This window comes from Lissotriton vulgaris, chromosome 6 (assembly GCF_964263255.1).
Source record: "Lissotriton vulgaris chromosome 6, aLisVul1.2, whole genome shotgun sequence".
Lineage (NCBI taxonomy): Eukaryota > Metazoa > Chordata > Amphibia > Caudata > Salamandridae > Lissotriton > Lissotriton vulgaris.
The window spans coordinates 1,916,484,048-1,916,498,962 of NC_141694.1; the positions used below are offsets into that span (position 1 = coordinate 1,916,484,048).

At 45.2% G+C, this 14,915-nt stretch overlaps 1 protein-coding gene across 1 annotated transcript in view; it reads right to left on the reverse strand.

The window, feature by feature from the left end:
* The window catches only part of LOC147709919 (NXPE family member 4-like), a 374,539-nt gene that overhangs the window by 87,166 nt on the left and 272,458 nt on the right, over positions 1–14,915 (reverse strand). The window contains exon 3 of the mRNA XM_086925569.1: positions 5,236–6,029. Coding sequence (XP_086781695.1) covers positions 5,236–6,029 — 794 coding nt within the window. The remainder of the gene's footprint in view (positions 1–5,235; positions 6,030–14,915) is intronic.

A 14,915-nucleotide genomic window follows, 5' to 3' on the forward strand; every position in this document is an offset into this window, starting at 1 on the left:
GCCAAGACTCTTCTCCTACAACCTCAGCGGTTTGCCAAGAAAAAAATGTATAACCGGTCCTTCTCCAGTATGGTTCCAAGGATTTGGAACGCTCTGCCCAGTAAAACTTGAATGAACCCTTCCCCGGCATCCTTCAAAAGAGAAGTGAAAGCTATCCTCATGGCTCATTCCAAGGGAACTCTTTGTTCTATTCGCTGTACTTTATTACTTGCTTTTTCTCGCTTATATTCGTCCTTCGGTTATATCTTTGCCATTTTCCACTAGCATCGCACTGCCTTGTCTTGTTCTAGATGTATATAGTACTTACTTATTGCATGGTTCACTATATCGTAATATATTTTATATATATTTCTACTTATCATGTAAAGCGCTCTGATACTCACAAGAGTCTGGTTCACACTATATAAAACCTTCAAAATAAAATAAATAAAAATAAAACAAGCTGGGGGCTGTTTAAATCATTACAAGTCTATTAAAGGGTGAGTGGAAATGTATACATAATTTTGCAGTTGTATTTCCTGTGTGCATTTGGTGTCTTCAACCAAAGAACAGTGAAACAGATGCTACCTTAACAAATAGAAGAGAAACAAGACTCTAGTAGATCCTGGTAGGGGGGGAGGGGGTTTATGTGAAATATAGAATAAACTGTAACAGTGCAGGTTTAAGAGTTAGTCCTAAGTGTGTGTCCATTCTGTGCATTAGGAACCTTCCATTCCCAATAAGAGGAGTTAAAACAGAAGACTCAGCAGGAGTGAGAGAGTCCAGGACCAGTCAGAGCGTCTCTTCTCTGTCCCTAACCCCTGTACCTCTTCCTGGAGCAGCTGCATTATTAGGCAGTGTGTTCTGAGTAGTGGGCATTGGGACCTTGCAGTGTTCTGCCTCCGTGGAGAATCGGCGATTGACACACGGCTGTTGTTGACTTTGAGTAGGGAAGAGTTACTGGCCCAAAGAAAGTTTCCGTGTCCCTTGCCATCCCAGTGGAGTGTCTGTTAGGCAATGATCTGGAAATCTCTGCTTGGGTAGCGGATTAAAGAAGAAGCCATGCAGCTTGGTTTTGTGTAACTAACTAAACGAGGATGCCCAGGGGAAGAGTTAAGGGTTCTGGAGCCTGGAGCCTGAAACAATGTCCCAGGCCTTAAGCCCGTCTGCGCCCGTCCGCACCCGGCTAGGCCCAGAAGGCTATTCATCATGCCCATTTGACTACTTACTCAGAAACGCAAAAATGTTTACATTTTATTTATTCGCGCCCCACCTGTGATACTCTATCTCTTCTCTGAACATGAAATCTTGATGAAAGGGACCACCTTTCCCAAAATTCTGTCTTCTATAGACCCAAGCACTTCCCAGAGAACCAGGCTAAACCTCGGGCCACATCTCTATCTGTTTATTATCTTAATACCCGTTGCCTTGTTAAGCAACAGTTGGATATTTTTTCTATTTTGCTTATGGACAAACCTAGCATTCTCTTGTTGACTCAGACATGGCTTACTGCTGACTCAGCGCCTGATATGCTGGCGGCCATCCCTGCCGACTATTATATTATTCACGCAAACTGCCAGCCTGGTAAACCAGAGGGGGGTGGCAGCTATTATTCGCAGTGAATATAGGTTTTGTTCTTTGACATGCCTTTCTCTGAAGAATACGGAGAATATTGTAATAAAGTTTGAATCCTCTCTCGATTCCTTTGCCTGTGTTTACATTTATAGGCCCCCTTATCAGATGCCTCCTTTTCTTTTGGCATTCAGCGAACAGATGGCTAAACTTATAATTGACCATGATAAGTTTCTTCTTGTGGGAGATTTCAATTATTGGCTCAAAGATCCTCATGAAGGGCCGCAATCAGCTGAAATGACTGACCTTCTCACTAACTTAAATTTTACTCAACAGGTCTCATCTTCCACTCACCAGAAAGGTCACATTCTTGACCAAGTCTGGACAAAAGGCCTGATCACTTCTACCCCTATCATTGCACCTTGCAGCTGGTCTGACCACCATCTGTTGAAATTTACACTTAAATTCCCTTCCTTTGAGAAAACCAGCATGATTAAAGGTGGCCTCGCTAGGAAATGAAATACTGCGAACAAAGAAGAGTTTCTCTGCATGCTATCTGAAACTGTCCCGCCCTGCGGCACAGATATTGACACTACAGAAGCGAACGTCTCTGAATGGCTATTGAATGCCAGTGATAAGCATGCTCCTCTTAAAAGACTAAAATCAGCCTGTCATACCAACGCGCAGAGATGGTTTTCATCTGAACTCAAAGAACAGAAATTAGCATTACGCCAACTGGAGAGACAGTGGCGATCAAAGTACTGCCCTGATAAAAAGCTTCTCTATATCGTAGCCAGGAAAGAATATAAGAAAAGTATACTCACAGCCAAAGCTAACCATTTCTCTACACGTATTCTCAACTCTAATAAGAACGCTAAAGATATATTTAATATAGTTAATGAGCTATCTAATCCAGAGAGAATTTTGCTGAAGGCTTTGCCTTCCCAAGCACTGTGCAACTCCCTGAATGATTATTTTGTTGATAAAATTATTGCTATCAAGGCTGATATACCCAAGCATCCACTTATCCCGAGTTCATCTGCTCTGTTTCAAAATAATAGTACGTTAAGTAATTTTCCTAATATTAATACTGAAACCTTTCATAATCTCTTAGTGAAAGTTAAATCAGGTGCTCCCTCTGATTGTTGCCCGCCCTACATACTTAAGGACTGCCTTGCAGCCTTCCCAGATCCTGTACTCACCCTTTTGAATGAGTCTCTTTCATCTGGTCATGTCCCTTTGGCTTTTAAGAAAGCATTGGTGGTACCAGGAGCTGATCCCACGCTTCTATCTAATTATCGCCCTATTTCCTTGCAACCGTTCTTAGCAAAGGTATTAGAGGCCTATGTAGCCAAATGCCGTTCTAATTTTCTGGAGGAGTCTAAATGCGTTGATCCCCATCAGGCAAGGTTTCGGCCTGTACATTCCACAGAATCTGTTATTCTTACTTTCTTGGACACTCTTCGGGACCATGCTGATAAAGGCTCTCCTTAGGCGTTGCTACTATTGGATCTATCCACCGCCTTTGACACGGTCGACCATGCTATTTTGGCCGACCGTGTCAAACTTGCTGGCATTCAAGGTGCGGCTTCTTGTTGGATTACCTCATTCCTGGATGATCGGTCTCAGGCTGTACATCAAGGGCACTTTTTGGCCACCCCACGTAAAATTACCTGTGGAGTGCCACAGGGCTCGACTCTTCCCCTCATTTGTTTAATATTTATGTTGCCCCTTTGATTCAATCCTTGAAGGAATAAAGGTGATAGTCTTCAACTATGCTGACGACCTACAGTTGGTCTTCAAGATTGACGGCTCGCACAGTTCTGTAGAGGTTTTTCAGGATACAATGCTATATATACAACAGTGGATGGACCATAACCATCTTAAGTTTAATCCGGGAAAAACAGAGCTTGTCCTGACCGGAGATAGCCATAGATTCTGGGGTCCACACTATTGGCCACCAGAGCTAGGCCCCTCTCCCTCTCCGGCAAAAACATTGGGAGTCTCCCTCAACAATCAACTCACGTTGAAATCTCAGGTTGGCACTGTGATTTCTAAGTGTTTCTTCCAGTTGCGTAAGGTCAGGAAGATTCACCGCTTCTTCACTCACGATGCATTGATTCAGATTATAATTGCCACTGTCCTGTCGCATCTGGATTATGCCAACTCAGTGTATCTGGATATGCCACTTTATTTGTTTAAACGGCTGCAGCTGGTTCAAAATCATGCAGCCCAGTTGATTTTCCAACAACCAAGATGGCATCCAGTTTCGCCTCTGTTGAGGAAACTCCATTGGCTCCCATTTTCCAGCGATGTGCCTTTTAAACGGGCTGCCTTGTTTTTAAAGCTCTGCATGGCAACAGCCCTGCTTTTATTAACAGTCTGATACTTAGGCATACTCCTTCACGCAATCTTCGATCTGCCCACCTCTCACTCCTCACTACTCCTTTATTAAAGCGAGCACGTCAAGGAGGCTGCAGGTTTGCGGTCCTCGCTCCTAAACTATGGAATTCTTTCGCATTGGAAATTTGGTCCAGCACTGACCTTTTGCAATTTTAGACATGGCCGTTCCAGCAAGCATACAATTAAACATATCTCGGATGGCATACTACTGAGCCTGGTGGCGCCATGAAGCCAATCGGTGTAAGTGCGCTCTATAAATTATTATTAACATTAACATTAACAAGAGCCAGGAAAAGGGGCAGGGAGGATGGCAATTGACCTTCTAAAAGTCCACAGGGCCAGAAGGAGACCAATCCTCAGACGGAAGGCCTGGCACCTCAAGAGGGCACTGCTGCCCTAGTAGTCTTCCCAGAGTTAGCAAACCTCCAGGAGCAGGAGGTCCCTTTAGAGAAGACCTCAGCCAAGGACAAAGGACACGCCCCACTCTAGAAGACGTGCAACAGTTAGCTGGCAGGCAGGAGCACGGGGGTACCAGTGGTACATATAAGGTACACTGGGAGGAGGTCCTTGTGTACAGCGAGGCAAAGGAGTCCAAAGCAGGGTACCAGAAGAATGCTGGTCCCCCAACAGTACATGGAATTCCTCCTTAATCTGGCCCATGATATCCCCTTAGCTGGATACCGGGGCAGACAAAGACCTGGGGGAGGCTCGCCTATCACTTTTACTGGCCCCAGATGTTGGAGAGAGTCAATGAGTTGTGTCACTCCTGTGTCACCTGCCAGGCCAGTGGCAAGGCAGGGGCACAAAAAAGGCTCCCCTGATACCTATTCCAGTGGTGTGGGTATCCCTTTGAGAGGGTCGGGATTGACATTGGTGGCCCCCCAGACCCTATCAACAGCCCCAGGGAACAGATTTATCTTGGTGGTAGTGACCTATGCCACCAAATATTCCTTGTAGAGCTGCCACTGCCCCTGTAGTGGCTAGAGCCCTCCTGGGTATCTTCACCAGGGCTGAGTTCCCTAAGGAGGTAAATATTAGATAGAAGCCCAAATAATATGTCTGTCAATCTGAAGGCAATGCGGAAACATGAGGTGTTACTTATAGGTTCACCACCCCCTATTCTACCCAAGTACTGGAAGCATTCAACAAGACCAAGAAAACATCTGTAATTCTAGAAAGCACATGGAGTAATTACCTGTCGAAGAGCGGCCTCTCCAGGTCGGTGAGAAAGGAACCATGATAACTTCAAAGGAGTAACTCTAGATGACACGCAGGGCTTACCTGTCGAAGAGCGGCCTCTCCAGGTCGGTGAGGTAGGAGTGTCGCGTGAAAGAGCTGGCCACATGGGTCATGGAGCTGCAGGACATCTGTGGAGGTTTGATGCAGTAGAAGGGATACTCATCCTTCTTCTCCATGTATTCGCACACTTCCTCTGTGGTCTGCAGGTCATACCCACATGCAGTGTCAATGCTCTGCGTTGGACTGCTGAACTTCGCAGCGTGACTCACATATTTAAATCCAGCATTTCTTCCCCTCCACAGAGCGGCCACAGCTTCGCTGGGGTGGATGAGAAGCAGGGAGATCTTCACCTTCCCCTCCCAGAACAAAGTGAAGTGCACCTGGTATGATCCGTTGCCGAAGTCAGTGATCCTCCCAGAAGCGGCAGCCGCGAGATCTGGCGAGTGGACTCTGGCTCGAAGGAAGTCGCCTCCATATGCCTTCCGGTTGCCCAAGTAGTCAAACATGTCGAGCTGCACTGTCAGGTTGTCTCCAACGCAGTATCTGTCTTTGGGGCTCAAGATGGACACCCGGCTCTTCCCAACACTCGTCGTTTGGTCCATGTGTGTGAAGGATACCTTGGGCACCATATGGTCTATCTCACTGATGATGCGCTTTATCAGTTCTTCTGTTTCATTGGTTGGCCCCTTCCTTGGTGAGGGTTCCTTCAATGACACAAAATGTTCGAGGAAGTCCATTGGCACAACCTTTGACCTTTCTTCCTTGGCATCTATTGAGCTCTCTACTGGAGAATCAGGAGCTGCAGCTTTTGGGCAAAAGCATCCAAATATGTGACGCTGCAAAAAAACAAAAAACAAGGCACATTATCAGAGAACATCTTGTGAGTGAGGCTCGCCAACACAGAAACACATCATACCCACTTTTATATAAAAAAGATGAGCTTATATGTCTGTTTGTGGGCAGGGTCAGCACACATGCATGATGACAGGCAGGGTTAGGGCACATGTGTGTGTACAAATAGGGTTATGGCACATGTATGCAATGAGGCAGGTTTACAGAACACATGTTTAGAGACAGTATAAGATCATACATATGTTTAAAAACAGAGTAAGGAAACATGCATACTTAGAGAAAGGTTTTGGACACTTGTTCATGTATATGCCAGTTTAGGGCACATGTGCATTTATAAGGAGGGTGAGGGCTCACATATGGTGAGAGATACGATTAGGGCACCTGTAAGTGTAAAGGCTTGGGTAGAGTCACTGCTAGGATTCATATACAGTGGTAGACATGGTTAGGACAAGTGCCTTTAAAGAAAGGCTTAGGGGCACATGTATATTTAGAAAGATTGGGCCACAAGTGTGTTTAGAGATAACTTGGTGCAGATGTGTGTTTGCAAGCAAGGTGACAACACTGTTAGATACCAGTTTAGGAACCATATACATTCATACACAGAGTTAAGACATGTATTTCTAGAGGCAGGGATATGGTGCATGTATCTGTACAGACAGGGTTAGATCACATATCTGTACTGGATTGAGGCATGTGTATGTTGACAGACATGATGTGGGCGCAGGTATGTATAGAGGAAGCCTCAGCTGTTTCGATTGGATATTTTCTACCATCCCAGGCAGCTCAAAGCATGTTTCATATACTTGAGTCGTCCGACTGCAGAGACTTTGTTCAGACTGACGACTCAGAAAGAGCATGCGTGAAAGGCTCTAGGGCTGCTGTGATCCATATTCCAAAGCCATATATTAGGGGTCTCAGATTGTTCATATCAGCAATACTCTTCAGGCCCTTATCAAGATGGAGTGCAAACAAGGTAAAGGCGGAACTCTCCTGATTGTTAAAGATTGCAGGGATCTCTTAGCATGAGCTGAAATCCATGTTTTACTTTGCAGCCAGTTTACTTAGCCATGTGCTTGCCATGTGCTTTCTCCCTCTTCCAGAGCCTTGCACATGCTCAGAGAGGCCAAGCTATTAGAATGCAGCTGCTCCTAGTATACAACTGTCAGGCTTGTCTTGCTGATGTAAGGAGAAATATCTCTCCTCCCACTTTGTTGAGCAAGCACATTTTGTATAACCCATATTAGGTATTTTGCATGCTGGTACATGCTAGGACCTCCCCTTGGTTGTATGCTGACTAATGTAACCTATGCACATATAAGGCCCCTGTTCTCTGTACTCCTTAGACTGTCTCCTACAATTGCCTGAGGGTACTGTGTGACGTAGTCCCCCTCATGTGAGGTCAATAAATATGTTTTCTTTATATTACAGCTTCTGTGCCAATTTCTTCTTTGTTGGTTTAAAGGACCAGGTCTATCTGTGAACCCCTTAGGAGGTTATATTTCTTCACGATGTCTACTGCAGAGACTTGTTTGAAAGTAAGTTGTGGCATAAATCTAAAGTCTGTGGCAAAATATGTATGAGAAAAGCTTCTGTTCACAATAGATGACCCATCGATGCATGTCTCTGGGCATGTACCCATGCTCACTGAATATAATACAGCGCTATAAACTGTGTAATGAGGCCACTTATAAGGCATGAATGTGTATTCCAGAACTTAACTAAAGATTTCCCTGCACTGTAGATTGTTGAATATTGTAGACTGTAGGCGTGATCCACAGATAGGTGGGTAAGCCCCTCCCATGCTCATGGCGGAGCCGCTCCGTCATGAGCATCGGCTGAGCTGTGCTCATGACGGAGCGGTTCCGTCATGGTCCTGCCGCCGTGCCTGCGCGGCGCTGATTTCGCGTTCTATTTAGCGGGCGGGGCCATGACGGAACCGCTCCGTCATGAGCACAGCGCAACCCCGGCTCGTGACGGAGCCGCTCCGTCACGAGCATGCGAGCGCCGCTCAGGCCCCCCCTAGCGCTGCGGTGGAATTGCCGCCGCAGCGAAGGGGTTAAACAACACTGGGGTCCACAATGATTTTTATTTATTTATACAGGATTTGTAATGCGCATGGCTGCCTCAGCAACGAGGCGTCCCAGCGCAACCAGAAACCTGCGGAAAGAGACAGGGAGACTTACAAGCACCAAGTATTAAAGAGTGGGGAACAGCCATGTTTTTAGTGATTTCCGAAATGCCAGAAGATTGGGTGTGGCTCGAATGCTAGCTGGGAGGGAATTCCAAAGTTTGGACGCCATGAAGCCAAACGAGCGACCCCCAGCCCTTGCTATCTTCACTCGAGGGACACAGACCAAACCATGGTGTGCGGAACGCAGAGCGCGCCTAGGCACATAGGGCTTCAACAGGCCTGATAGCCCAACAGGGGCTTGATGACTCAGGATTTTGTGCGCAATGCACAGCACCTTAAACTGAATACGGGCTTCAATTGGCGGCCAGTGCAATTTCAGAAGCACTCGTGCAACTGATTGAGATCTTGGGAGTGCCACTAGCATGCGCGCTGCCGCATTTTGGACCCTCTGCAGGCGTTTGATACTTGCCTTATTAGCACCTAGATATAAGGCATTGCCATAGTCAAGCCTTGCAAGAATGGAGGCTCTCGTGATGGTTTGGCGTACTCTAGGCGGAAAGAGACCAAGCAGAGGCCTCAATCCTCTCAGGAGCCCAAAACATACAGCAGCAACAGCTCTTGTCTGCTTCTCAAATGTTAATCCGAAATCAAATCAGACACCCAAGTTCTTTACCGACTCCTTCGATAACGGAGCAGGTTTCAGATGTTCAGACCACCACTGCTCAGACCAGAGCTCCTGGTCCTTCCTATACAGTAGAATCTTGGACTTGCTGGCATTTAGTTGAAGGCAATTAGCCTTCATCCAGTCAGAGATAATAGATAGATCCTCTTTGAAAGTATCAAGGTTGGCGCGACATTTTTGTGAAAAAGCAATCACCAGCTGGGTGTCATCTGCATACGACACCAGGGACAACCCCCTGCCTCTGGCCACCTCTGCGAAGGGTCCCACATACAGGTTGAATAAAAGTGGGCTCAGGATAGAGTCTTGAGGTACCCCCCTACACAGGGCATAATCCTGCGAATGGAAGGGCGGCACAAATACTTGGAACGATCGCCCAGTCAGGAAGGATCGAATCCAGTCCAAGGCCTCATCTCTGACTCCAATTGTCCAAAGACGTTGGAGAAGGATCGCATGGGACACCGTGTCGAAAGCAGCACTTAGATCCAACAGGACCTAGGCCGCGGAGTCACCTTCATCAAACCGACTTCGGAAAGTTTCCATGACAGCGAGGAGAGCTGATTCAGTGCTGTGGCGGGGCGAAACCCATGTTGGGAAGGGTCAAAGATATTCTTGTCAATGTATCTAGACAGGATGGAATTTACATGAGCCTCCACCACCTTCGCCATAAAAGGGAGCTGGGATATGGGGCGGTAATTACCAGGATCGTCCGGGTCAAGTGAGGGCTTCTTTAGCAGTGGAATGATTTTAGCATGCTTCCACGCCCTTGGAACAGAGGCTGATTTCAATGAAAGATTGACTAGTTTGAGAGCCACGGGGGCAATAAGTGGTTGGAGCTGGCAAAAATAAGTCACCGATGATAACACAAATGAGGGCAAAGGTTAAATATTCCCCTAATCATATTCTCTCATTCATCTGTTCAGTTCACCTTAGTTACGCCAACCTGTCTGAAAAACTAGTACCTTTTACATAAAATACAAAGTCATGTAATGCCTCCCACGTAGCTTGTTGTGCCCTCAGGCCTGAAGTCGGACCTGTGTATTTCACCATCCCCTCCATTAATTGGTCCTCGTGTCTAGCTCCACCACTGAACATGTACCTCACATGCGTGTCTTTAGCGTTGTGTCCTGTGGAGCATGGAGTGGTCAACTCAAACTCGGCTCCTGCGTCACCATCACAAGATATTCAAACATAGCTTCCTTGAAATACACCAGGAGGCTCACTGCTGTTTGTTCCTTCTTTCCTTGGAGAAGGAATAGTCTAGTTCATCTTCTTCTGTAGCTACCTTGAAGCTGACCAGAGAAGGGATAGCAATGTGGGCAGAATGTTTCATTCTGCCCAAGGAATTGTTGCAATTTGTAACGCAGAGTTTCGGCAAACTTCCATCAATTGTCCCGTGGCATAATTTTTTGATCTGATGCTCCAAAATATGTACTGGCGAGTGCGTGCAAGATTTGGTCCCTCTAATGTGATTTTCAAACACGGGCAGTTCGGGTGGTCATGAGCGGTCACAGTCAGAGGGCTGCTCTGTGAGTGGTGGCTGTGGCTCGAGTAGATGTGCTGCTTCTCGAGCAGTGTGCTGTCGCTCGAATAGATTTGCTGCTTCTCGAGCAGTGTGCTGTCACTCAAGTCGATTTGCTGCTTTTCGAGCAGTGTGCTGTCGCTCGAATAGATTTGCTGCTTCTCTAGCAGTGTGCTGTCACTCAAGTCGATTTGCTGCTTCTCGAGCAATGTGCTGTCACTCAAGTCGATTTGCTGCTTCTCGAGCAGTGTGCTGTCGCTCGAATAGATTTGCTGCTTCTCGAGCAGTGTGCTGTCACACAAGTCGATTTGCTGCTTCTCGAGCAGTGTGCTGTCGCTCGAATAGATTTGCTGCTTCTCGAGCAGTGTGCTGTTGCTCGAGTAGATTTGCTGCTTCTCAAGCAGTGTGCTGTCACTCAATTCGATTTGCTGTTTCTCGAGCAGTGTGCTGTCGCTCGAATAGATTTGCTGCTTCTCGAACAGTGTGCTGTCACTGAAGTTGATTTGCTGCTTCTCGAGCAGTGTGCTGTCGCTCGAATAGATTTTCTGCTTCTCGAGCAGTGTGCTGTCGCTCGAATAGATTTGCTGCTTCTCGAGCAGTGGGCTGTCGCTCGAGTAGATTTGCTGCTTCTCGAGCAGTGTGCTGTCGCTCGAATAGATTTGCTGCTTCTCGAGCAGTGGGCTGTCACTCAAGTCGATTTGCTGCTTCTCGAGCAGTGGGCTGTCGCTCGAGTAGATTTGCTGCTTCTCGAGCAGTGTGCTGTCGCTCGAATAGATTTGCTGCTTCTCGAGCAGTGTGCTGTTGCTCGAGTAGATTTGCTGCTTCTCAAGCAGTGTGCTGTCACTCAATTCGATTTGCTGTTTCTCGAGCAGTGTGCTGTCGCTCGAATAGATTTGCTGCTTCTCGAACAGTGTGCTGTCACTGAAGTTGATTTTCTGCTTCTCGAGCAGTGTGCTGTCGCTCGAATAGATTTGCTGCTTCTCGAGCAGTGGGCTGTCGCTCGAGTAGATTTGCTGCTTCTCGAGTGGTGGCCCGCGCCTCAAGTACATTTGATTGAGCGGAAGCAAAATCAACCCAAATAGCCGCACGTGCTTGCGCACTGCATGGTGCCATTCATATTGATTTTCAGCGCTAATCATGCTACCAGCACTAAATTGCAGCGTGAAAAGTGCAACATGCATATGTTTGGTCCGTTGGCTGGGATCAGCAGACCTTCACGTTTGGGACTGCTTTTACAATAAAGCAGTTTTTAAATGAACATTACAACCCATTTTCCTTAAAAGAAAACTGGATGCATTTTAAAAAAACAATTAGACGTTTTTGTTTCGATTTTCTGAGGGCAGGTAGGGGTCCCTGGGTCCACTGCCTGTTCTGAAACAATGTTTGCGCCTCCATTCACAAAGGCAGAGGGGTGCCCTGGGGCCCCCTTCTCGTTTGTGAATGGTTTACCACCCTCTTAAAGAGGGTGGTAAACGGCAAGTGTTTTAAGACCACAATTGCGGTCGCAAAGCATTCTCACGTAGAGTTCAGACTCGCTATTAGAAAGGGACGCTCTTGGAATGCCCCTTCCTAATAGAGAGTTGCTAACCCTATTTTGCAAGTCGCTAATTAACAGCAACCAGCAAGATAGAGTTGATGCATGGGCCATAGGTTTATTGCGTGCGTGAACAGGTCTAAAACCCATTTGCGCATGCAAAATCTTGTCGTACATCTGGCCCTAAATATTTTATTTCGGCTATCGAGCCATAAAATGCTTACAGACGTAATATGCAGTATCAGTATCAATAAATCGTCGTACAAATGCATTTCTCAGTGTATTAAAAAGAATCGTAGGTTCTGAGAGGATGAATAGTTGATTCCAGTTATCGTCATTACTACGCTCAATACATATTTCCCCTGAAGTAAAGTAGATAGTCCTCAATCAACAAAAAAATATCATGAATAAATAAAAAAGAAAACTTCATGATCATTCAAACAATAAAAAGGACATTCTAAGTACTTAAAACCCAACAACTGCATTAAAAGATTAAACCAGAAAAAAGAGGGAAGACACCGGGTGGGGGGTTCCACTGGGACCTTTCGCTGCAGATTAAATAATAAATATCAGGATTGGCAGTTATCTAGGGTCTTCTTCTGTTGGTTCCCGGCACTGAAGGGGCAGTGCGAGACCGCAAGGCTAGTATTTCCCTAGTGTCACTCTTCAGAAGCCTTGCTGCCTCTGGAAACATGTCACTCCTATGGATTTAAGTGGCGCTATAAACCATGGCTTGCGTGGATTTGTATATAGGGGCAGATATAGATAAAGGGCTCTTCCTATTAGTACTACTTAGTAATAAACATATCGAAATATCAAACCAGCAATTCGGAACTACGCACGTTACAAAAAGGATCATCTTATGTTCCCACTTACCATTCGAACATATTAGAAACTAAAGTATGTGTGTACAAATTCCTCAGATCTTTCAGACTACGACATTTTTTCAACAACGTTATAGAACCACCAACTACAGTGAGAGACACTGAGAACACCCTTATGGGATTGAGAACCAAAAGCAAATTTACAGCCCCAGTGAGCCATAAAGTCTTAGATCCATTTGAAAAAGTAATTATGACAGAAATTGAAGAAACATTCAAACGTCCCAGACCTAAACATTCTAACATGTCGCTAAAAGAAAAACAAATCTTAAAAAATCTGGCGAACAATCAATCTATTACTATAAGACAAGCAGAAAAAGGTGGAGCGCTAGTCATAATGGATACTAGTTTCTACAATGAGAATGTGAAATTACACATCGAAGACAAAAACATGTATACATGTATGAATACAGACCCGACCAAGGAATTTACCAAAATTCTAAGACATCGTACAACAAGCATTTACAATGCAATAGGTCTCGCATTAGGAAAGTTTGAGCTATTGGTATTGTGAATGGCAATGTTTTTATTTATGTGTTGGTTTTGAAAATAGCGAAATTAATAGCTTTGGCATTTACAATGGCAATAGTTTTAACTTTTGCAAATGTGACACCTATAGCATTTGTAATGCAATATGTGTTGTATTTACGTGATTTGGATGTATTGATATTACAAATAACAATGGCTTTTATTTTTTTTAATAATTAATACTTAAATAAAAGTTATTGTAATTTGTAATATCATGTTTGAAACATTTAGCCAGTACAGACGGTTCTAGACAGCCCAAGGGCAATGCACACATTGGATATTGGAGCCAATATTTATGTTAAAAGTAAATTATAATCCTGGAACACAAAACCTTTGCTAACCATCCCCAGGCCTGGTTAAATATGCAATGAAGCGCCAACTTACAACAAGAAAAAATAGCATTGGCTGACGACACCACTGAGTCATGACAAAAACCAAGCAGCTTCTTTAAACAATTAACAATTTATCAGTGCTTCGTTTTTAAAGGACAAAATAAGTGTGAGTCTCCAAAATGTTTAAGGATGCCACTTCTCAGTACCCACCACTGGAAACCTACTTCTCCACCCCCTGCTGCTCGTCTGTCTCTGTCCCCTCTAGCCTTCCTCCACTGCCTATTCTCAGTTCACCCCACTTCCCTCTTTCTTTTGTCTCCCTGATATGACACCTCTCTTGCTCTATGTCTGGATGCACTCTCTCTTCTCTTTATTTTACCCCTGCCGCCTTTCTTTGACCCTTCAATTAAGGGGTGAAGCATTTAGGGATGCATCGGTCTGTGCCACCAGAGCCCATGGGTGTGAGGGACCCACTGCTGTCTTGCACTACCCAAATAGGGGATGGGCGCCTATTTTCTTTGTGGCGCCCTTGCTATGCCCTTTGCTGTATCCTGGCTTTACTTTTTCTCCTCGCTGTCTCAGCTCTTTTCTGCTTCTCCCCTAGCTCTCCTTTATATTCCTGGTTTGACTTTTTAACCACCTCGCTCTGCGTTTTCCGTCCGGCACCGCCATTCTTTTTCTCTACCCTATTTTGCTCTGCCTTACATCTAGTCTGCCTTCTCCCTCCCAGCTCATCTGATTCGCTCTGCTCTCCCCTTTAGCCCTGCTTCAGCGAACCACTTTATAATCAACCAGGATTTGGGTCTGGGTCATAAGGACGAGCTATTTTTTAAATGGGAAGAAGGAAGTTGTAGAATGCCCAGAGATCTTTTTAGCAGGGTAAGATTAAGTCTTTTGAGACCTAAAAAAAACAAAAAAACAAAAAACTGTTGTTTCACTATCATACAGGAAGATTGCCATACTGGCAGCGGAATCATTGGGCGTTTTTCCAAAAGAATAGCGCGGCAGCCTGAGAGATTTAATACAGTTTAAAAGATGGGTTACTTTTTTGCACTAATTACGGCCACATGTCTAATATAAATTCTAAATTGTCTGAGAAAAACAATGCTCTGATCAGCCTTACATGACCAAATACCGTATTGGGTAAACGTGTTCCATTACATCAATAGCAGAGGCTGTGTCAGGATATTCCAAAGATCAGCCGCATTATTCAGAATAGTGAAACACAATATAAGAAAATGTATAATTTGTACATGACTCAAA